Source organism: Pelodiscus sinensis, chromosome 7 (assembly GCF_049634645.1).
Source record: "Pelodiscus sinensis isolate JC-2024 chromosome 7, ASM4963464v1, whole genome shotgun sequence".
Taxonomy (NCBI): domain Eukaryota; kingdom Metazoa; phylum Chordata; order Testudines; family Trionychidae; genus Pelodiscus; species Pelodiscus sinensis.
Genome location: NC_134717.1, coordinates 51998116 through 52021405, shown reverse-complemented (window position 1 = coordinate 52021405; position 23290 = coordinate 51998116). Strand labels below are relative to the sequence as shown.

At 46.6% G+C, this 23290-nt stretch overlaps 1 protein-coding gene across 3 annotated transcripts in view; it reads right to left on the bottom strand.

Moving 5' to 3' along the window:
* FAM171B (family with sequence similarity 171 member B) overlaps positions 1-22973 on the bottom strand; it is a 258535-nt gene extending 235562 nt beyond the window's left edge. Inside the window, exon 1 of one of the 3 annotated variants that reach the window (XM_075933766.1) lies at positions 22900-22973. Coding sequence is in view for 2 of the 3 variants with exons in the window: in XM_075933765.1 (XP_075789880.1) it covers positions 22271-22403 (133 nt within the window). In the remaining variant the exon portion in view is untranslated. Of the gene's footprint in view, positions 1-22270; positions 22583-22899 lie in introns of those variants that run through there. The other 2 variants (XM_075933765.1, XM_075933764.1) reach the window with 2 other exon arrangements.
* Positions 22974-23290: the final 317 nt, after the last annotated feature.

The window sequence follows — 23290 nt, the reverse complement described above, 5'->3', positions numbered from 1 at the left end:
ATTGGAATAAAGCTCTTCCATTGGAAGATTTCTGAAAGAGGAAGCAGCTCTGACTATCTGAGCATAGGGATTTTAGTTAGTGGTTAGCAGAATAGTAGACTAACCACCAAGGCCGGCTCTAGGCACCAGCAAATCAGGCAGGTGCTTGGGGCAGCACTTTGCCAGGGGTGGCATTTCAGGTAAGCAGCCGGTGCCACCCCTGGCAACGCCTAGTCCCGCCCCACCGATTTAAAGGGCCGCAGCCGGGAAACGCCGCGACTGCGCGCAGCCAGCACCAATGCGCCCCGGAGCCTGCTGGCCACCCCTGTCTCCTCTCCTGCTCCTCCCCTCCCCCATCAATGCCTAGCCCCGCCCCGCTGATTTAAAGGGCTGCGGCCCAATGCGCCCCGGAGCCTGCTGGCCGCCCCCATCTCCTCTTTGTCCTGCTCCTCCCCACCACCGGCAACACCTAACCCCGCCCCGCCAATTTAAAGGGCCCATGGCCCAATGCGCCCCAGAGCCTGCTGGCCACCCCGTCTCCTCTCCTGCTCCTCCTCTCCCCCGGCAACGCCTAGCCCTGCACTGCTTCGCCCCGTGGATTGTCAGCGGGTGCACAGAAATGGCAGGGCAGGCGCCATGGCGCCCGCGGGCACTGCGTTGGGGACCACTGATCTAGACCTAAAAACTAATTCGAATTAGCGTTTTGCTAATTCGAAATAGCATGTCCACACTGAGTGGACCCTGAACCAAAGTTAAGGCTGGCCGGAACCAGTGCTACGCACTAGACCAGGTGGGTGCCCACCTCTTGCGGCCCCGGGCAGACTCCTGGGAGCCACCAGCCTGGTCCTGGGAAGAGGAGGAGGGCTGGGTGGCAGCGGGTGGCTGGTTCATGCCGTGCCAGGTGCAGGGTCTGCTGGCTGGGTGCTGGCAGGCCTGCACCTGGCACGGGCACCATAGCCAGACAGTGCCCCTTTAAGGGCTCCGGCGCTGGAAGGGGGTCAGAAAAGCTTCCCTGGTTTGGCCCAGAGTGGCCACCAGGGCAACCTGGGAAGGGCTAGCCTCGAACTAGTTCAAATTAACTGGCTACACAGCCCTTAATTCGAACTAGGCGTTACTCCTCGTAGAATGAGGTTTACCTAGTTCGAATTAAGCGCTCCGCTAGTTCGAATTAAGTTATATGTATAGACGCTATGAAAGTTAATTTGAACTAATGGCTGTTAGTTCGAATTAACTTTGTAGTGTAGACATAACCTGAGATATTTCAGGAATGAAAGTTTTCTACATTTGTGGGGAGCATTCTATTAGACCTCAACTGAAGTAGTGTTCCTCTTCAGGGAAGATTTAGTAACAATTTACCTCCCATTTACATGAGTGTACAGGCAGTCCCCGGGTTACGTACAAGATAGGGACTGTAGGTTCGTTCTTAAGTTGAATCTGTATGTAAGTCGGAACTGGCGTCAGCCGCTGCTGAAACTGATCAGTTTCAACCGCGGCTGAATCTGGATGCCAGTTCTGACTTACATACAGATTCAACTTAAGAAACCCAGGCGTCCCCAAATCAGCTGCTGCTGAAACTGATCAGCGGCTGATTCCAGAAAGCCTGGAGCAGAGCAACTCTGCCTCGGGCTTCCTGTAGTCAGCCGCTGGTCAGTTTCAGCAGCGGCTGACTTGGGGACGCCTGGGGAAGAGCAGCTGGGGTGTTGCTGGGTTGCTCCAGTAGCACGGCTCCTCGGCGCTACTGGAGCAACCCAGCAGCACCCCAGCTGCTCTGCCCCAGGCGTCCTGATTCAGCCGCTGCTGAAACTGACCAGCAGCAGCTGAATCAGGACTCCTGGGGCAGAGCAGCTGGGGTGCTGCCGGGTTGGTCCGGAGCAGCGCTGCGGGACCAACCTGGCAGCCCCCAGATGCTCTACCCCAGGGGTAGGCAAGAAAAGCCTGGTCTGCTGGGGGGGGGGCACTAGCTGCACCCTCCCCCCCAGCAGACCAGGGAGACGGGGGTGGCGGGACGCCCAAGTCCTCCACGGCTTTGCTCCATCTCCCTGGTCTGCTGACCTGGGAGATGCGGAGCAAAGCCGCAGAGCACGCGGGCAGCGGGACAGTCCAGGCGCGCCGCGCTGTCCCACTGTGGGCGTGCTCCGAGGCTTTGCTCCCCATCTCCCTGGTCTGCAGAGAGACGGGGAGCAAAGCCTTGGAGCACGCCCGCAGCGGGACAACCCGGGGCGCTTGAGCTGTCCCCCTGCAGGTGTGCTCCGCGGCTTTGCTCCCTGTCTCCCTGGTCTGCAGGGAGACGGGGAGCAAAGCCTTGGAGCACGCCCGCAGGGGGACAGCCCAGGCGCGCCTGGGCTGTCCCACCGCCAGCTTCCCCCGAGGCTTTGCAAAGCCGCGGAGGGGCTGGGGCTGGGGCTGGGGCTGCGGGGTAGCCCAGGCACGCCTGGGCTGTCCCGCTGCCGGCCTCCCCCGAGGCTTTGCAGACCAGGGAGACGCGGAGCAGCTTTTCTCGCCCCGGAGTACACGGTTGGCGGGACCGCGAGGTCCCGCTGTCCGTGTCCTCCGGGGAGAGAAAAGCTCCGTTCGTAACTGCGGGATCCGCGTAAGTCGGGTACTGCCTGTTACAGGGTACACAAGGTACAAGTCAGAAACGACTTTCCCCGTCTGATTCTTTTCCCCGTCTGATTCGTTTCCCCGTCTGATTCGTTTGTGGATCAGCAGCCCCTGACCCAAAAAAGGTTCCCCACTCCTGCTGTAGACTAAAGAAAATGATGGAAGATATAACTATTCCTTTGCCACCATTTACAATGAAAACTTAATAGTTGTCAGCGAGGATTAAAACCAAAGACTTTTCTTCCTACAATTAAGTTCATTACCACAAAAGTAACTATTCCTATTGCTGCTCAATCTAGGCCTTCCTGGAGTATTATCCTCCTTTCAACGAGGATAGCACTATTAATTACAACCCTAACTGAGCATACACCACTTTCTCTTAGAGGGCTCCAAAACCACCACAGGGTTTCACTGAACAGCAAAACAAACACTCTGAAGTTCTATGGGGCACACAAGCTCATTATTTTTTAAACAACACACTCCAAAGCATCAGCAGCCAGAATACTTCCATGAATACTCCATCAGGCACTTTGAACCTCAACAGCAATGACAGCTAGAAGCCTATGTTAGGTGTGGCACTGTTGTTTGCCTTGGGTCTACATGTGCTAATTAAATTAAGGCTGTTTTACAAACACTCAGAACTATGTGTACTCTTTTGTGCACATGACAACCCCCCCACACTTCCTGTTTTTTGTCTTGAAACCATCCAAAATTTGTGTTGCATATAAACTGGTATTACCAAAATGAACACATAGGGTGGACACAGAAAACTGATTTAATTACTAGAGCCCTGTAAATCCATAAATTTGCTTTATATCCACAACTATCCGCATCCGCAGATGTGGATATTTGAACTTATTTTTGCAGATACAGAGGTGGATACAAATTTGTATTTAGAGCCCTGCAAATCCACAGGTATCTGCTTTATATCCACGGGTATCCACATTTGTGGAAGTGGATATCCACAACTAATTTTTGTGAATACTGATGCGGATGCGGATCCAAAATGTTGTATCTGCGCAGGGCTCTATTAATTACTGCGGCAGCTATATGCTGACATAACTTAGGTTGACATAATCCTGTAGCATAGACATGCCCAAACGTCTGTATATATAAAGGTACAAGCACTGATATGCCAAAACTGAGCATGAAAACCATGGTGGAGGGAGGGGATGTACGTACCTTTTAGAATACAACTAGTGTGCATACACCAGATATTTCAAAGACACAACCAGAGAATGTAAAATTTTCATCCTTAGCCTCTATAATGTGATTGGGGATAAGAATACTTAATTACAGTATTAAAGTTTAATTAAATATTTACTGTGGGACATTAAAAAAAGTAGGATTCTTGTACCACTAAAACATGAAATGCACTTATGTCTTAAAAAAGAATCTGTTTCAAAAGAAGCAAAGGAATTAGTGTAGAAAAGAAGCCAACATTTTTGGACAATTCATTGTGTCTCAAACAATATATTGGCTCTCCTCTTGCCCTCTTTTCGTCTTACTCACCTCACCCTCTTTGATCACCTTTTTTTTTTTTTTTTTTTTTTTTTTTTTTTAAAGAGAAATAACTCCTCTCTCAGGAGAAAGACTACACTGTGGGAGAAAGTCTAAGATAAGCAACTCCAGCTACATGAATAGTATAGATGGAGTCAATGTACCTTAGCTTGACTTACTGTGGTATCCCCACTGTCGGATATCAACAGAGGAAACATTCTTGCCCTTCCCTTCCTCCCCATGACCTGGTAGAGCACCAGAGTCAATAGGGAGTGATCAGCAGTCAATTTAGCAGGTCCTTACTAGACCGGCTAAATCTAACCCTGGGAAATTCATCTCCGTCAATATCCTGTGTAGGTAGGTGGAGACAAGCCCTGACACTGCTTTTCATGTTGTTCATCCACTGAACAACATCCCATTTCTGTCTATCGCCTATCTTCCTCTGCTCATCCACTCTCTACAATCCATACACCTGAACTATAGCCCTACATAATATTTGCATGTGTAACAGTTTGTAAACTATGGGGAAAGAACCTTGCCCTCTTGTTTCTCTAGAGCACCATGCACATTTATGAAACTATATAAATTATTAATTACAATACATCAAATTAAAGTGAACATGTTAAACCAAATCCTTCAAAAATGAGCTCTGTTAGCCAGAATCTATCTGATCGGTTTCATCAGGTTTCACAAACTAAACTAAGTATATCCGAGTTCATAAATTAAGCAAGATCAAGCCCAGCAGATACAGTAATTCCCAAGATCCAGATGAAAACCTATGGAACTTAAGAAACTGATTATGGGCTTGTCAAAAAGTGACGCTCTTCCATCTGGTTCAGTAACAACCTGAAGTCTGTGTACTGTCCAAAAAGTGCTGCCTTTCATACAAGATGAAAAACTGAGGACCTGACAGTTTATGGAAATCAAAGATCTTTTTTAAGGATTTTTATAGCCAGTGAAAAACCTTGAATGTTGTCATTGTTCAAAATATATTGTATTGACAATATAAGGACTAGCAATAACAACAATATCACTTATTTCGAGGACTTTTTATTTCAGCCATGAGTCAAAATGAGGATAATACTATGTCCTTATCCACTGGTTTTGCAAAATTAGAAACAAAATAATCAGAGGCAAAAATTATTGTGACTGAATATTTCAGATCTGTTAGAAACAGAACAATGATAGTTATGTTCACTATTAACATAAAGATAGTAAGATTAACTTGGTACTCCATTCTTCCAAAAATATATTAGAAAATTGATAGAGCCATGTCAGTACCTCTCCCTGCTAGAAAATATTAACTGACATCTCTACAGCATAAATAAATATTACAGAAATATCAAGGTAACAATATCAGGTCACCTGTGCTCTGACACAATATTTTCAAATTGAAAATTATATTTCCGTAGAAAAAAATATATAACCAACATCTTGGTCTATTTTTCAAAAATAGGAACCTAATATTAGTCCCCTAAATCCATATTTAGGCATCTAAATAAGAAGCCTAATTTTCAAAGTGAGCATCTGAAGTCAATGAGAACAGCTGGCTGATCCACGCTTTTAAAAGAATGTGCTATTTCTTTAGCTATCTAAAGCTATGACTTTTGAAATCAAACCTTAGGCTCCATTTCTGAAAATCTGATGTCAGACTGAGTTGTCCAAATTCAGATGTGATTCAAATGAAGACCTTGACTTAATCAAGGCTTAATATGGACACTGTATTTTAATCTCCACCATTTTGGCAACTGATAGGTCTACATAATATGAACTAATTGTTTGGATAAGTAAAATAGTTTGGAAAATTTCCATTCTTTAAGCATGACTCTAGAATACATATTCCACAAATACATCACTAATCAATGATACTATACACCTATATAGATTTATCTCCAAGTAACAGCACTCAGACACATAAAACCCCTTTTATTACTTGAACTCATTTTAGCAGTCTAGGAAAGAGTGATGATTTTCTAGCTAACCTGTAAGGCTATGTCTAGACTGCAGGTTTCTTTCGGAAGAAGCTTTTCCAAAAGAGATCTTCCGAAAAAACTTCTTCTGAAAGAGAGCGTCCACACTGCCCAAGCGCATCGAAAAAGTGATCTGCTTTTTCGAAAGATAGCGTCCACACTGAATGGACGCTATCTCACATTTAAGCTGTGATTACTATGGACGGAGTGGCCACCTGGGCACCTGTGCTTTTTCCTCTTTCCTCTTCTTTTGCAAGAACTCCCTCTTCCCTGTCCACACACGCCTTTTTCCAAAAGAGCTCTTTCGAAAAAAGGCTTCTTCCTCTAGAAAGAGGTTTTCCAATGTTGGAAAACCCCTCTGTTCTTTCAATTTTTTCTGAAAAAACGCTATTGCAGTGTGGACGTAAGTGAAGTTTTTTTAAAAAACCAGCCATTTTTCTGAAAAAAAACTCTGCAATGTAGACATACCATTAAAAAAACATCACAATACATTTAGACAGCCAGCTACAGAGAACAAGATCTTAAGCAGAAAATTAACAGTTCCTCAGAAATAAGACAGGAGTAAAATAAGTTAATATCTTAAAAATAATTAGACTGCTACAAAGTAACTAAACTCTCTGAACATCAGAATTTAAGTGATCTAATTTTTTTAATTATTCTGTTGCTTAGCTATTCTATTGCTTAAGCATATTAACCTTTCATTTCCAATAAAGAGAAAGTAAAAAATATGAGAAATAGGTAGAATGCAATATGCATGCATTATATACTGCAAAAGCTTGCCTGTGCCAGTAACTTGGTGTCTCAGACAATAGCAATAAGGCTTTGGAGCAAGATCTCAATGTGAATGTCAGTAAATAGCCATTCTAGAAATACTGACACAGGTCAAATTAAGGCCCTGGTGATGCATTCATTTTATACCCATTAGTAATTACACTGACTTCAAAGAGACTCCTCGTGCGTGCAAATTAAGCACATGAATAAACATTGGTAGTCTTGGGACCCAACATATCACACTGCATCCTACATTGCTTGCTCTAAATTCAAGGAGAAATACAGTACGTAAAACTACAGAATTTTAAACATATAAAGTGTGTACTGCCAACTAGATCCAAGCTCTACAAAAGCCATTAAAAAGAAGCAGCATTCATAATACAAATATGTAATATAGAAATCTAATGAAATATTTAGAAGCCAGTGTGGTTATTTTCATGAAACATTTACTGATTTATAGATCCTAATCACTTTACTCTTTTAACTTTCTTTACCATATGTGTCATATAAAATAGGTCAGCAAGAAAAAAAGCAACTGAAAAATACACTACTATGAGAGATAAATTGCTAAGAACAGTTCCAACTATATAAGCTTATTCAAGGCGATCTTTACCCCGCCTGTCTAAAAGCAGTACAGGAGGTCCCCGAGATTCAACCACCTGAGTTCCGAACCCGCGCACTTACAACCTTTTTTGTAAGTGTGGAAGGGGACAAAACCCCCCAACTTACGTCCTCGGCCCACATTTACGACGGCGCACGGCACCTACTGTAAATATGGGTTCGAATTACAATGCCCCCAACTTGCGACGCTTCTTCTTGAACCAATCGCGTCACAAGTCAGGGGCTTCCTGTAGTTCTAGATATATTATGGAAGATGATTTCCAAAATGTCATTAATTACTGGAAGCTGCATCATACAGTTAGCAACAACTTTATATATTAGCCTCATTCTGTTTTAATTGCAGCCCCTCATCCTTCCCCAGAAGAATTCTCCGTCAGGAAACTCATAAAAGTAAAAAATACAGAAGTGTTCTCTCTAACCCGAGGGTCTACAATCATTTGAAGAAGAGCCCTTTTTAAACCGAAAAATGTGTACCTTCTGTCAACATGGTGCAATAAAAGATATTACCTCACTTATTTTGTTTTTCTCATATCCTGGGAGAAATACCACTACACACCACAAACAAACATTTCACAGGAGAAGTGACAACTTGAATTGACTAATATTTTAAAAAATAAAAAATAGAATTTCACCTCCTTAACCGTATGCATGGTGAGACAGTTTGGGGAATGTGTGTCCAATGATAGTTTCCACTTGATATTATGACGATTATTTGTACAGTATTTGTAACAATCATTGTGAATTAGATCATCCACTTGCAAGAACTTGGCTCGTAGTGGCAAACTATGTGTGGAAAGTGTGGCAAAACAATGAAGGGGCCATCATCAAAATGATTTCCCACTGACCAATAGTAATCTAGCATTGCAAGCTTTCACAGTGCAATCACCACTTACTTGTTACCTGTCAGTACAGCTCTCATTTTGGTATCTCTGTGCTGGAGGGCCGGGGTGAGCTCAGCATGCATATCTAGAAATGTAGCCTTTTGCACCCAAAACTTCTTGTCATCCCTTATTTGCATTACAATGTGATCCCACAAGTCACTGCTTATTTCTTGGCCCCATAAGCAATGCCTCACAGTCTGCAGCTGCTCCATGACTACTAACTATCCCTCCACCCTGAATTGTTTTTTGTTAAATCCTCTATATCCCTCAGCAAACTGTTCTCAAATAAATCACTGTATTCCCTTTTGTTGAAGCACTTCCTCCAGATCTACAAATACAGAATTGTGTGCCTGCAGCACTGATGAAAACAGTCAAAGTGTAATTGGTTAACTGATAAACTTGATGCTTATTTGTTTCTTAAATTCTGCCTGAGGTCCTGGCAGCTGGACCGGCAGTCAGGAACACTAAATGATGGAGATCTCTGTGGGCTTCATGTTTCGGTTAGAGACAGCGGACATCAAGAAGTGCCACACAGGTTTGTGGGATTGAAAAAGCATGGTATTATGGGGTGGAGAAAATTGTGCCCTGGAAACTTTGACCTCCAGCTCCCAGGGATCTTGGGTGACTCATTTCTATCCCAGAACACACTGTGAAAAGTTCCCGAAAGGCACACTGGGACACTGCACTTTGCATCGACCCAAGTACACTTGCTGAGAGCATACAGTGCTAACACAAGCAGCCACAGATGCACACACATGAGCAATATACCAAATTTGGCAGCCGTATACTATCTTTTCTTTCACCCCTCACTACTTCTCTATCACAAATGGCTTGTATCACCTACTAACTTTCCCTCTGAAATGTCAATTTTTCATTTTAGTTTTTGGGTTTACTTTTCCCATGATTGCTCCTGACAGCTGAGCAATGCCCCTTCATGGAACATACAAAAAATAAGCCTTCCTCTGCATGTATTTATTTCCCCTTCTCCATTACATGTTCCTGTCTTATATTCCACCTGTCATATTACCTCTCAATTTCTTCCCATAGGCTGTGTCCAGACTCCGGGGCTTTTTCGAAAAAAGTAGCCTTTTTTCGAAAAAACTTCACCTGCGTCTAGACTGCAGCCGCGTTCTTTCGAAATTAAATCAAAAGAACGCGGCTTTTCTTTCGACGGCGGAAAATCTCATTTCACGAGGAAGAATGCCTTTTTTCGAAAGTGCTCTTTCGAAAAAAGGCATTCTTGAATGCAAACAGGGGTTTTTCAAAAGAGAGTATCCAGACTGCCTGGGTGCTCTCTTTCGAAAAAACAGCTTGCTTTTTCGAAAGTACCGCTTGCAGTCTAGACGCTCTTTTTCGAAAGAGGCTTTTTCGAAAGTATCTTTCGAAAAAGCCTCTTTCGAAAGAGGCTTGCAGTCTAGACGTAGCCTTAGTTTCACAACACTTTATCTATGTCCTTTATTGCACTCTTCTCCTCCACTAGGTTTTATAGTTTCATCCAATCTCTTCCTGTACTTTGCTGTTATCGTCACAGACAATTAACTTCTCTCGCCATCTCTAACATGTGAGCACTCTGACCACAGGTCCTGAATAAACGGAAAACCATTAAACGTAAAATTGTGTTTTCTCCCTCTGCTTAGTTAAGAAACCAAAACTAATAATGCCAGCAAGAACCAGAAAGTTTTAGAGCACAGCAACAGGCTCTCACACCAGTACGTGCATTCAAACTTGTTTCTAGCGGCCATAAAGGTTACTACCTTGCATTATGTTCAATGACAGCTTCTATTTGCAATGAGAACTGTACCAAACTTCTATAATTCTACTTGAAACCAGGGAAACCTCACTTGGGTTTCGGTACTGTTATGAGACTAAACAGTTATTTATTTGGAAATGGATATCGGTGCCTATCTTCAAGTGCCTGGGCATCTTACATTCCTAAACATCATACAGTAAAACTCCAGTGGTCCGGCATCTAATGGTCCGGCACTCCTGATGGTCTGGCACCATCTGGAACCCAGAAGTGCTCCGGGCAGCCGGACAGTTGGAGCTGCTCTGTCCCCGGCTTCCCCGAGTCAGTCACTGGTCAGTTTCAGCAGTGGCTGAATCGGGGAAGCTGGGGGCAGAGCAGCTGGGTGCTGTCGGGTTGGTCCCGCAGCACGGAGGGGCACATCCCCCACACTCCACTCTACACCCCTCATAGCCCCCTCTTCTGGTAGTCCAGCATATCTGATAATCCGGCACCCCCTGGGTCCTAAAGGTGCCGGATTATCGGAAGTTTACTATACTTGCAAACAAAAAGACTGGCTTTTTAACATGAGGGTTAGAAGGCACCCTCCTCCACCCCATAATAAAAAAAGTGCTCATTTAATCAGTAATCTTGCAAAAGCTTGAATATCTTATCACTGAACCCTAACACTGCCTAAACTCTGGCTCCTATGGCCCTCCACTAAAAAAGCCACGCTTCTAGTGAAAATTTTAACCCCCCAAATGATGATGAGACACAATGGCTCTTAATTTCTGTGATGGGAATTATGCCATCTGGCTACATCAATAGCCCCTAATTTGACAGCCCTGATCTTGCAAGCAAAGCCGCATCTCCTATGCAATTAGGCAGCCAGGGAAATTATGCAGCAGTTTTCTTCTACAGATGCTAGATGATTCCCCCTAACTACCCTGCTATGGGCTGTGCAGACAAACCCTAGAGAACCAGGCAGGGTCAAACACGAGAGAGATTCAAACACAAGACTGTATTACACAGAACTTTTATACTGAAGGAACTCTGAGTTGGGTGCTTCTGCTGCTCTAAACTGTGGTAGTGTGTAATGGAGAGAGTCCCACAAATCTGAGTATATCCACTTTATATCTACAGGCATCTGCAGAAGCAGATGAGATTATCATTTTGCGGATATGAATACAAATGTTGTATCTGCACAGGGCTCAAGTAATGGTGAGAGACACAATTTCTCCATTTCTCTTCTAGGAGCTCCATGGAAACCATATGAATATAGCACACTTCTATATAACATTTGAAAAGGGAAAGGAGACCTCAGAACTAGTCCAAGAACCCAGATAGATGCATATTCGTGATGTTAGTGTACAGGCTGCCCTCGACTTGCAGCGCGATCAGTTATTGGGATAGCGTCACGGGTCAGAGGCGTCGTAACTCAAGCCTGCATTTACAACAGGCATCATGCGCCATTGTAAATGCGGGGCCGAGGACGTAAGTCGAGAGATTTCGGCCCCTTTCGCGCTTAAGGAAAAGGCTGTAAGTGCGGGGGGTCGTAAATGGGGCCGTTGTAAAGCAGGGGTCTCCTGTATAGTCAAATAAACAATTAACCGATAAGCCTGAGAAGGTGCACAGTTTGCTGCACTCCTCCTCTGGCTAGAAAGCACAGGGTGCATACGAATCTGAACCTGTGCCCACTGGCGCCGCAGCGGCCATGGAGAGGTGCTTCTCATCTGGCCCCGAGATGCTATGGTGAGAGAGGGCTGGGGTATAGTCCTCTCTCCTCAGGGCAGCTTGCCTATTGAACCGCTCATCCCCAATCCCACTAGGGTACATGAGTATTCTACTTGTATTCTTCCTCCTTTCCCCGCCCCGGGACCCAGGACAAGCCAGCAGCTTTGGGGGGTGGCTTAGCCACAGATCCGCTCTCTGCCTGTCACACACTCTCAAGTTCAGGAGAAAGGGAAGGAGCTGGGGCTGCCCCAACGACCGAAGCCTGGGCAGGCAGAGACCAGCAGCCAGGCAAGCTCGGAGCTCCCAGGCCAGGCTGGTGGCACTCTGTGGGAGGATCTCCTGTGGCAAGATGAGCCAATGCCACCGGCGGCATTGTGCAGAGCCCTGGGCTGGGCAGGAGGAGGTAGCGCATGGGGCAGGACTGGGTGCTCTGGGAGCCCGGCCACGCCCTACAGGCACCTGGGAGGAGGCTCTAGCAGCCCAGCCAGTGTGCCTGGGCTTGTTGTTCGACTGGAGTGAGGCTCGGGGGCAGGAACTGGAGCTCACCTGCTGCCGGGGCTTTGTCTTGGGTGGGTGGGCACTATATGGCTCAGCGTGGGTGCACTGCAGCCCGGCCTCCACTGTCCGCCTGCCCTGGCCCTGCAATTCTCGGCTGGGCTCTGGGTGCCCAGCCCATGTGGTACCTGGGTGCCGCTACCCTGATATGGCTCGGGTAGTTTGCTCCACGAGGCATGAATACGTGGGTTAAGCGCCCCTCGCCGATCCAGACCTGCCTTCCTAGAGGCCAGCCAGGGCTGCCCTTCAGCTTTCCCTCCCAGCTGTGGGATGTGTGTGAAGGGCAGCACTTGCTGTAGTCCCCACTCCCCCCAGCCTCCAGGGCCCAAGTGTGAAGGGGGGAAGGTTAAATGTGATGCGCTGGGAAGCCGTGTCCCAAATTAAATCCACCCGTGGGGCCGCCCCTTGCCAGACTTGCCCAGCGTCTTTCGCTGCTCTCGGGACTGGCCGTGAACAGGGCCTGCTGGACCTGGCACATGTCCAGGAGCTATCACTGCTGCAGCTCTGCAGTTTAAATGTACAAGGAGCAGGGCTGTCTGTGCAACCAGCTCTTACTACATTTAAACTGCAAAGCCGCAGTGGAGGGTAGCTCCCAGAGGCTTCCAACCCTAACGACTAATTGTGTAGTCGATAGAAATTCAATCAATTACATGATTAGCTGATTACTCGTTAACATCCCTAAGTCCCATCCAGAGCAATTATTTAAATTAAGCATGTACATTTTCATTTCATTTTCAGAAAAAAAACCAACAAAACACTGAGGATATGTCTACACTACAGCGTTAATTCAAGTTATCTTAATTCAAAATAGTTAATTAAAATTAAGATAATTCAAAATAATGCATCTATACACAAAAACTATTTCGAAATAGCGCATCCACACTGAGTGGACCCTGCACCGAAGTTAAGGCTGGCTGGAACCAGTGCCGGCAGGGCATCAGGTTAGGACTTAGAGTGCAGGGCCAACTGAGCTCCGTGCTTAAAGGGACCCTACCCCCACCCCGGACAGACAGCTCTCAGGGTTTCCCGCTTGCTTGTCTACCTCGATGAGGGACAGCAAAGCAGTCCAGTCTTGGAGTGCCCTGAGTGCCGCATTCGGGACACCACAGCACTCAGCTACATGGAGCCAGAGCTTCCCCTGAGCATGCCGGTGCATCTCATGGGGTCATTGCCATCAGCCCAGCTGCACTTCCTGCAGGCTGCCATCCGGGGGATCCATCGGGGGGCTGTCAGGATCCAGGAGGCCCTGCAGGAGAGCTTCAACCCCGAGGAGCCCAGAGAGCCACCCCAGTCCTCCCCATCGGGGGCTCATGCCCCATTCCTCCCTCACCTCCTTCCACTTACCCCTCCCTAGCCCCCCTTCCTGATGTAAAAAATAAAGGACACCTGTGTTCAAAAATACAAACGCTCTTTATTGAACAAAACTGGGGGGGGGGGGGGATTAACCTCTGGGGAGACTGGGAAAAGAAGGTGGGAGAGGGGAAGAGAGAGGGTGGGAGAGGGGAGGTGGAAACCTGGGAGGAGGGAGCTGGAAGTGGGAAGCCAGGGGAAGAAGGAGGACGGGAAGTATAAAATTATGGTACACCATATCTTCAGTACTGTTTACAGATGAGGTCTCCTCACCTTAAAAAAAGATATTTTGGTCTTGGAAAGGGTTCAGAAAAGGGCAACTAAAATGATTAGGGGTTTGGAACAGGTCCCATATGAAGAGAGGCTAAATAGACTGGGACTTTTCAGCTTAGAAAAGAGGAGACTGAGGGGGGGTGAACCTCTGGGGACACTGGGAAAAGGAGGTGGGAGAGGGGAAGAGAGAGGGTGGGAGAGGGGAGGGGTAAACCTGGGAGGAGGGAGCTGGAAGGGGGAAGCAAGGGGAAGAAGGGAGAGGGGAACCTCAGGGCTTAGGGTTGGGGGGTCTCGCCGGACCAACTTGATTTTCATGCAAACCTGCTCTTGGGTTTGCATGTGGCCTTTGGTGGCCAGGCTGGCAGCTATCCTGCCATAGATAGCCACATTCCTCCGTCTAGTGCGGAGATCATGAACGTTGGGGGCATCCCCCCCAAACCTGAATAAGGTCCATGATCTCCACCCTGGACCAGGAAGGTGCTCGCCTTCTCCAGACCCTGGCAGGCTCCTGGGAGCTGGCAGACTGCTCCTGGGGAGTGGTGGAGGGCTGGCTGCCAGTGGCTTGCTGGCTCATGTTTTGGGGCCACTGCATCAGGTGGCCACTGCTGGCTCTGGGCTGGCAGGCTTCGAGCTAGCACAGGCACTGTGGCCAGGGTCTACCCCTTTAATGGCTCCAGGGCTGAGGGAGAGGAGACCACCAGGGCTCCCAGAGTGTCCACCAGGGCTCCCTGGGAAGGGCTGGAGGCCCCCTATTTCGAATTAAGTGTCTACACAGCACTTAATTTGAAATAGCTATTTCGAATATGGCATTACTCCTCATAGAATGAGATTTACCAAATTCGAATTAAGAGCTCCGCTATTTCGAATTAATTTCGAAATAGTGGTTTGCATGTATAGACGCTATTAAAGTTAATTTGAAATAACAGCTGTTATTTCGAATTAACTTGGCAGTGTAGACATACCCTGAGTTAAGGCCCCGAGCAACGCCAGGTAAATCTTCTAGTAATAGATTTAAACTTAACATTAATGTTAAATTTTATATCTTCAAAGCATTATCAAGGCACTGATTAAACCTTCTGTATTGTTTTCATTTGGAAGTATTTCCTCACATTATGGCTGGAGAAACTGAGATACAGCAAAGTTAAATTACTAGCACTGGAAATTGCAATACTGTACTGTCTTGGGCTGTACAAAGGAATTCATTTTTCATGTGTTCCCCAGACAGAATTAAAAAGTTATTTGTAAAGTTTCAAGATTGGCTGCTGGCATATCATTTTAAATTGTTTAACAGTTCAGTACAACTTCCTTAAGTATGCTGGACAGATGGGGGGGGGGCAATGACAACATATTTTATTTTTAAAACTAACTGATTTATTAAGCAAATTAACTTTGTAATTAGTCAATTGAAATTATTATTTCTGGTCACCCTTTAGAACTACTAGAGCATATCTTTTCACACCTAACTTTTATTCACAGATTGGAAGGAAAAACAGGCTTCCTATCTCTTCATCTTCCAGCCAGTGTCTCAGTTCTGAATGGACCAGATGAAGAAAAGATTCTGTCTGTATCTGTAAAAAACTGCCTAAAACTAGTTTAACACTTCAGAAAACACTGATTCCATTTGCTTAGCCAAGTAACTTCCATCTGTTCTATAGTGTGACTTTCTTTAAAACTTTGGCAAAGTTATTTTGTTTAATTTATTTAAATAGATTCTAATACACCTGGGCCTTAATGTCAGTTATCATAATTTCAATGTAGTTTTAAAAACAAAGGTATTTAATTTAAAAAGTCGTATATAAATAAAACCTCTTATTTTAAAAACATCAATTAACTTATTCATCTGATGACAAGCTATACAAGTGTTTCCAAAGTGTAAGAAAAAGATGCCCCCCTCTCCCCTGATATTTCCCAGGTTCAAACTGGACCCATCCTAGACAGAGTCGTGCACCGTGTTTGGAGTTTGAGTCCCTCAATCCATTTGTTGTTACTGCCTTGAAGCAGAAATTGATTGAATGCCATCTTTCTTTTTATTTCCAGGCTCAGCCACATTTTTTAATTCATCATGATCACTGACCACTGGAAGAAATGTCTTTCTTGTGCTTCCTTGTATCTGAGACATTGAAGTATAAAGTGTTGCTCTGTCTCAATATTTCCTCTAAGGACGTTAATGTGTGGATGACTACATGATTAATAGATAAGCCTAGGCTACTGATAAGCCTTCTGCTATATGCACTCCTCCACCCCCTGCTGCCTCTGTATCTCTGATAGAGAGGCAGCAGTGTGAAGGGTGAGTGGGCAGGCGGGAGCCAATATGCGCAGGGAGTTGACTTTTAAGTCAGCTCTCCACACATGCCAACTCTACAGACCTGTATCTGATCCCCCCTCCACTGCCTCCTAAAGAGGCAGCAGGGGAAGAGGGGTGCAGGCAGGAGCCAGTTTTGGGGGGAGCTGACTTAAAAGCGCAGAGTGGCAGGCAGGAGCCAGTCTGAACAGGAAGCTGGTTTTTAAACTGGCTCCCCACATGGACCGATGACTGATACAGAGGCAGCAGTGTGGGATGGCAGATAGCTCCCTGGGAGTGAAGCTGGTCCCACCCCCTGGAGACTATCGAATAGTCATGAACTGCTAAAATTTGATGCAGTTACACGACTATTCAGTGACACACTAACATCCTTAATTTCCTCTGCCACATTGGCTCCTCTCTTGATTTAAATGATTTTGTGCCTCACAAATTCCTCTAATTAGTAGTCACTGACTTGGTCTGTTGTAGCAATGTAATATAATGATTCTGTGCAGGTGTTTGAAGCAGTCAAACAAACATGTGGCTGCTTTTTTTTTTTTTAATTCTTCCTAATGACGCATACAATAGTGTGATAGACACAGTTCTGGCAATAAGCAATTTTGGTTTTGATAGCTTGCTCTGGTGGATAGGGGGTTTGGAGTCATTGAGCCCTACGAATGACAACAAGTAGGAGTGCACTGTGTTTTCATTTGGATCTATTTTTGATTTTGTGGTGGAAGGAGTATTCGACCCTTTGGATATATCACTAGAAACTGAATACTGTTTTCTGCATGTTAATTAGTTGAGGGAATTGTCCCAGTTCTGCTGTGGCCCTCCTCTCCCCCGGGGATTCAGAGTCTGAGCACAACTTGAAAGCACTGTTTACACAGTCATTTTTAGAGTGAAAGCCCCACTAGCCCATGTCTATAGACAGGGCTTCTGCAGTTTGTGTAAAAGTACTGGTAGAGCTCAAATTTCTTGACTTGCAGCATGACTCTTTTTTAAATTCTCTGCTCCAAGGTTGTTGGAAGGTGGGGATGGCCTGCAGCAGACAGATACATAATCAGACCTTTGGGTGAGGTACACATAAAACTGAGCAAACAACAATTAAAGAATATTATTTAGACTGCAAAGACAAGCAGTCAAAAGTTAGGCAAAACCAGAATTAATGTTACTTGAGCAATCTCAGTTCACCCCCCACCTCCCACACACAAACACCTCCTGCAATGTGAAACAAATCTTTAATTACATCATCACATACTATTTTTCCCCACTGAAGCTCTCATTTAATGCACAGAAGAGATTAAGTGTGGGGATGAGGCAGATTATATTTCTTTTTATCCTTATCATTCAATTAGTGGCCCAGCACATTTACTGCTGCACACTAGTCAACATCTGCATTTTACAGAATTATTCATTTTCTGAACATCTTCAGAACAAGAGAGTGCCTGACAAGCATTAATTAATACATCTCCGCATCTCCCTTGCAAGGTAATAAATGATCAATATTTGCCTAAGATCAAAGCCAAGAATTGAACTCAGGAACCCCAGACTCATAGCTCCTGTGCTCATACCCCCAGACCCCACCCACTTCCCTATGTTAGAGGTGTTGAGCAGTCACAGCTCCCACTGACTTCCACTGCAGTGTTCAGCATTTCTGCAGATCAGACCCTAGGGATGCATTAAGTTGGGCTTACAGAAAATGAGGAACACAACAAAGTCACTGGAGCAGCGACAGTCTTTCTGGTCTGCATTTGTATAGAACTGAGCATTCTGGAGTCTTGGTCTATTACCTGGGCTTCCAGACATTACTGCAATTCAAATAAATAATATTATGAGTGGCCATCTGCCAAAAATGCAGTTCAGGGAGCTTTAGTGCGGAATGCATGTATACAGGGGCAACTTATAGAAGGAACACCCTGTAATCAAAGTGGCAGAAGGAAATTGTCATTTTCAGCAATTGATTATTCAGCTAAATCTGAACAGAATTTCATGGGAAAAGGAAAAGATTCGGTTTTGGTAGAGATGTATAATCCCATTTAATTAGTTAACCAGACAAACCTTATATTTAACCAGTTAACCATTCTCATCCCTAGTTTCTGGCCCCAAAACTTTCTCCTTACTGAATTTCAAAGACTCACTGCGAACAAGTAAGGTGTAAGAGAATCTTGAAAGAGGGTCACAATCTTACGATGAATAAGTAAGTGATAGACAACCTAAATATAAAAGGTGGCTACCAAGTCACTCATAATAAAAACAAGCTGCCTAATTTGTATGTAAAGAATGATTATGTTTAGTTATGGCTATTTAAAGACAATACTGGTTGCATAAATTGGACCATGGTCATTTCTAAAATAAACAGCTGGGAAAGTAAAGTGTTCCCTCTGTTTTTTTCTAACCATGTGCAGAATAATGTTTTTTACATGAACCAAGGCATGTGAAGAAGTGCACAACCAGCAGAAACACATGCTGCTGGCTTTGGGTACAGTGGGCGCTCTGCTAATCAACTGGGTGGCATATGAATCTTTCCTGGGTGGCCGACCAAGCACTCAGCTTAAAGGGAACACCAGTCACTGAAGAATGAAATGCAAACTAACAGAGCTGTGAATACATGAAAAACTATACCTAGTCAGTACATCAGTCACTATGATGAATGTTAGTTGGCTGGGACTATTGACAAGAAATATGTATCACATGCCTTAGGCTTTTTTTGAAAAGTCCAGCCATCAAGAATTTTTATTTAAAACAAAACCAAATAGGATCAGCTAAGAATGTGGTGCCATTATTAAACTATTGTTTCGGAGTGACTTCACACAAAAATGTCGTAAATAAAAAGTTTACCATGTAAACCATTAGAATTAGACAATCTTTTAACTTGGGCTAATGTAATTTTCCCCTTAAAACTGAGGAAAAAATACAAGAATTTTTGCTTTTCTTCTAAAACTGAATGACCACAACACAGTTTTCAATTCCCATACCTAAGCCTTTTTTCCTTTTGCAAACATTGAAAGAATTTCGAAAAAGACATTTTTTGGTTTTCCCATAGAAAAACAAATGTGTGGCATAAAAAACATTTTCAAGCCCTTTTTTCTAAAATTTTCCCAATATTTGTTTAATTATTTTCTACTGTAGATGAAAAAAACCAAATCACATGGCCTATAAAAGCCATGACTTGTATTTACTTTCAATAAAAACTATTTCCTTTCTGTATACATGTTGCAGCAGTTATAAAATAGATCAAGTGTAGAGCTAGAAATAGTCTTATTTTTACAGTGGTTATAACAGTAACCTATTTCATATGTTCAAAAGCTTCCGGGGGTAGCCATGTTAGTCTGTAACTGGAAAAACTTAAAAAACAACTACAGGCAGTCCCCGGGTTACGTACAAGATAGGGACTGTAGGTTTGTTCTTAAGTTGAATCTGTATGTAAGTCGGAACTGGCATCCAGATTCAGACACTGCTGAAACTGACCTCCAGTTCTGACTTACATACAGAATCAACTTAAGAACCCCAGGCTTCCCCAAGTCAGCTGCTGCTGAAACTGATCAGCAGCTGATTCCAGGAAGCCCGGGGCAGAGCAACTCTGCCTGGGGCTTCCTGTAGTCAGCGCTGGTCAGTTTCAGCAGAAGCTGACTTGGGGACGCCTGGGGCAGAGCAGCTGGGGTGCTGCTGGGTTGCTCCAGTAGTGCCCAGAGCGGGCGCTGCAGGACCAATCAGCAGTGCCCCAGCTGCTCTGCCCCAGACTCCAAAACAAAAGCCTGGTCTGCTGGGGGGGGGGGGAGCACACTAGCTGCGCCCCCCCTCCCCAGCAGACCAGGGACACGGGGAGCAGAGCCGCAGCGGCAGCGGGGTGCCGCGCCTCTGAGGCTTTGCTCTGGCAAAGCCTCAGAGGCGAGGGACCCCGCCGCGGCTGTGGCTTCAGTCCCGGTGCCTGTGGTCTGCTGGGGACGGTCCCAAGCAGACCACAGGCTCCCGGACTGAAGCCGCAGCCGCGGGGGGGTCCCGCGCCTCTGAGGCTTTGCCAAAGCAAAGCCTCGGAGGCGCGGGGAAGCGCCGCTGCTGCCGCTTCAGTCTGGGTGCCTGTGGTCTGCTAGGGTCTCTGGCAAAGCCTCAGAAGCGCGGGAACCCGCCCGGTGCCCCTGGTCTGCTGGAGACGGTCTCCAGCAGACCAGGGGCACCGGAGCAGCTTACGAACGGGGCTTTCTCGCCCCGACCTCCGGGGTGAGAAAGCCCTGTTCGTAAGTGCGGATCCGACATAAGTCGGATCCGCATAAATCGGGGACTGCCTGTAATAGTCTAGCAGCACCTTAGAGACTGTAAGAAAACATGTAGATGGCATCATGAGCTTTGATGGGCACAGCCCTCTTCTTCAGATGAAACATAGAAACATAGTAGGTGCCCCTACTCTATTCGTTGTTTTTTAGATATTTCACATGGACCTCACTTCAGCAAAGCATTTAAGTACATGCTTAAATTTTAACATATAATTAAGCCTCGTGGGCAATATTCTGTGCCTGACTGAACTGAAGCTATGTCTGCGCTTAACCAAAATAAGGCCATAGTAATGACTTAAAATGTTTGGAAACATCTGAAATCCTTGGATGAAAGGCAGTATTAAAAGCACAACACATTTTTATGCTGATTCCAGAAGATATGTGTAAAAAACCCTTGTAATATGAACTATTTTTTAAAAATTTATATTGATTGTTTCCCCAATTCTACAACTAGATCTATGCACATGGAATCAATTGCAGGATTGAGGCCTTTATTTATTAAATAGCTACATAGTTCTGCATTCACAATTGCTGGGAAAATTAATATTTTTCTTGTTCCACAGTGTACATATGAAAACAAATGAGCTCACACTGGTTTGAGAAATTTAAGAAACCTACACATGCATCATCCAGTGCATTAATCTAGAGATTACTGCCTGCAAATAGGAATTCACTGAGCCACACTGCTCTACACAGCATTGTCCAGTCACTTAAGGTACCATCTCCTGCTATCAATAGGTCAAAGCAATCATATAAAGAGATACTATAACATGCTGGTGAGGGCTGGTGGGGGAGGGCAGAATGTATCTGCATAGTAAAGAAATCCAGTGACAGCAAAGATGGATTCTGCTTAGGTGTCAGTAGAGCCATATTAGTTCCTATTTGCTTCACTATAAACACTTTGGCGGGGGGGGGGGGGGGGCGGAAAAAAACAGCACATTCCAATCTCCGCATAAGCAACTTCAAGCAGCATTTTCACAAATTAAATCATCACTGACATGCCATAAATTTCAACCAGTAGCGTGTGCTCCTCAAGAGTATCACACAAGCAGCTTCAGCCCATGTTGAATCTGCCTCACTACCAATTCCATTTTTAACTACGTACAGAAGGAAAACACCGGAGGGAGGGGGCCGATAAAACCCGCAGTGACACCTCATTTCCCCCACAACCCGTGCGGCACCCTAGCTGTATCCTCTGGCGAATAACCAGGCCGCCTGCCTTCCCACTCCCGCACAAACACCGTGTCACCCCCACCCCGGGGAGCAATGTTGTTTTCCAGAAAGGCAACATCAGAGGGACTGGCCCTTTCAGCCCCGCGTGCTAGGAGGTGTGCGAAGAAAGGGCCATTCAAACTCTCCCGAGGGCGCTGAGCCCCAAGCCCAGCAGCTGCGGCTGCAGGGGGCTCGGAATTCCCCGGGCTGGGGGGAGCCAGCGCCGCTGCCACACGGCGACTTCACGTGCCGACAGCCCCGGAGGAGGCTTCGCTGAGCGCGCGGCGGCCACGACCCTGCCCCAGCCACTCGCTCCGACCAGCCTCTGGAAGCGGGAGGCAGGGGAGGGCTCGGAAGGGCTGCGACCCCGGGGCTGTCGGTGGCCCCGGGCCCGGCCCGGCACCAGGGGGTCGAGCTGGGGCGAACTCTCCCGGGGGAAGGCTCCAGATGCGCTCCAGGGCATGGGGGGCGCCGGGGCCGGCTCCCCGCGGTCGGTCAGGGGACATGGGGCAGGTGCCCTCGGTGCGGGCGAGCGGGGACGGTACCTGCAGGAGCCGCGGAGAGCGCCCCTGGGCGGCTGCGGCTCAGCTCGGCGGCGGGGACCAGTCGGCTCCGGAGCAGCAGCGCGGCCACCAGCCCCAGCAGCAGCAACGGGAAGCGCCCGCCCAGCCCCGGCATGGCCAGCGGGCAGCGGAGGCATATTGCGGGCGAGGCGGCGGAGGCGGGGGCCGGCAGCTCCCTACTGCCCGCCTGGCTGCGGCGGCGGCTGCCGGAGGAGGATGGCGGGGCAGGAGGCGGCTCGCACCCCCCCCCCCCCCGCACGGGCACACGTGACGGAGGGGAGGGAGCCCGGCTCGCCAGCCACGGGCAGCCCGCGCCCCCGGGGGCAGGCGGGGGATGGGGAAGCCGGACAATGCGCGGCTGGGCGCCCGGGTGGTTTGTCCCAGTAGCCGCTGGGACCGCGCAAAGGCCCCGCTCCGGCACTGACGCCCGTCGCAGCAAGCGGGGTTGCTAACACATCTGCTGGGGTCCTGCTAGGGCTGGGTTACAGAGCAGACCAGCTGGCCGGCCGCAATAGGCCCTTTCTATGGAAAAGCTGGGAGTCCTCTTCCCCCGACACAAGTGCTAATTAATATCCCCCCCCCCCCCCATCCCGTCTGGGCGGTGGGCAAACCTGGGCCTGTCCGCTGCAGCTGAGCTCCTCTCTACTCAGCGCTGATGGAGAGCCTAAATCTGGATGGTACCTGGCACCCCTCCATAGTGGTGATAAACAATGTGGAGTTCAGTGGCACCTTAAAGATTAACACATTGATTAGGGCATAAGCGTTCGTAGGCTGCTCATGAAAGCGTAAGCACCAATAAATGTGTTAGTCTGTAAAGTGCCCCAGGACTCCTCCTTGTTTTTGCTGAAACTTGTCCCATTCTGGTCGTGACTGCTCATTTCTAAGCCAGGCAGAATCAGCCAGCCAAGTGTGTGCTTTTTAAAAAAGTAAGTTATATGGATTTGATGTTTTTCTTACAGTCTCTGCTCCTGAAATAGAGAGATTATACCAGAATCTCAGTTT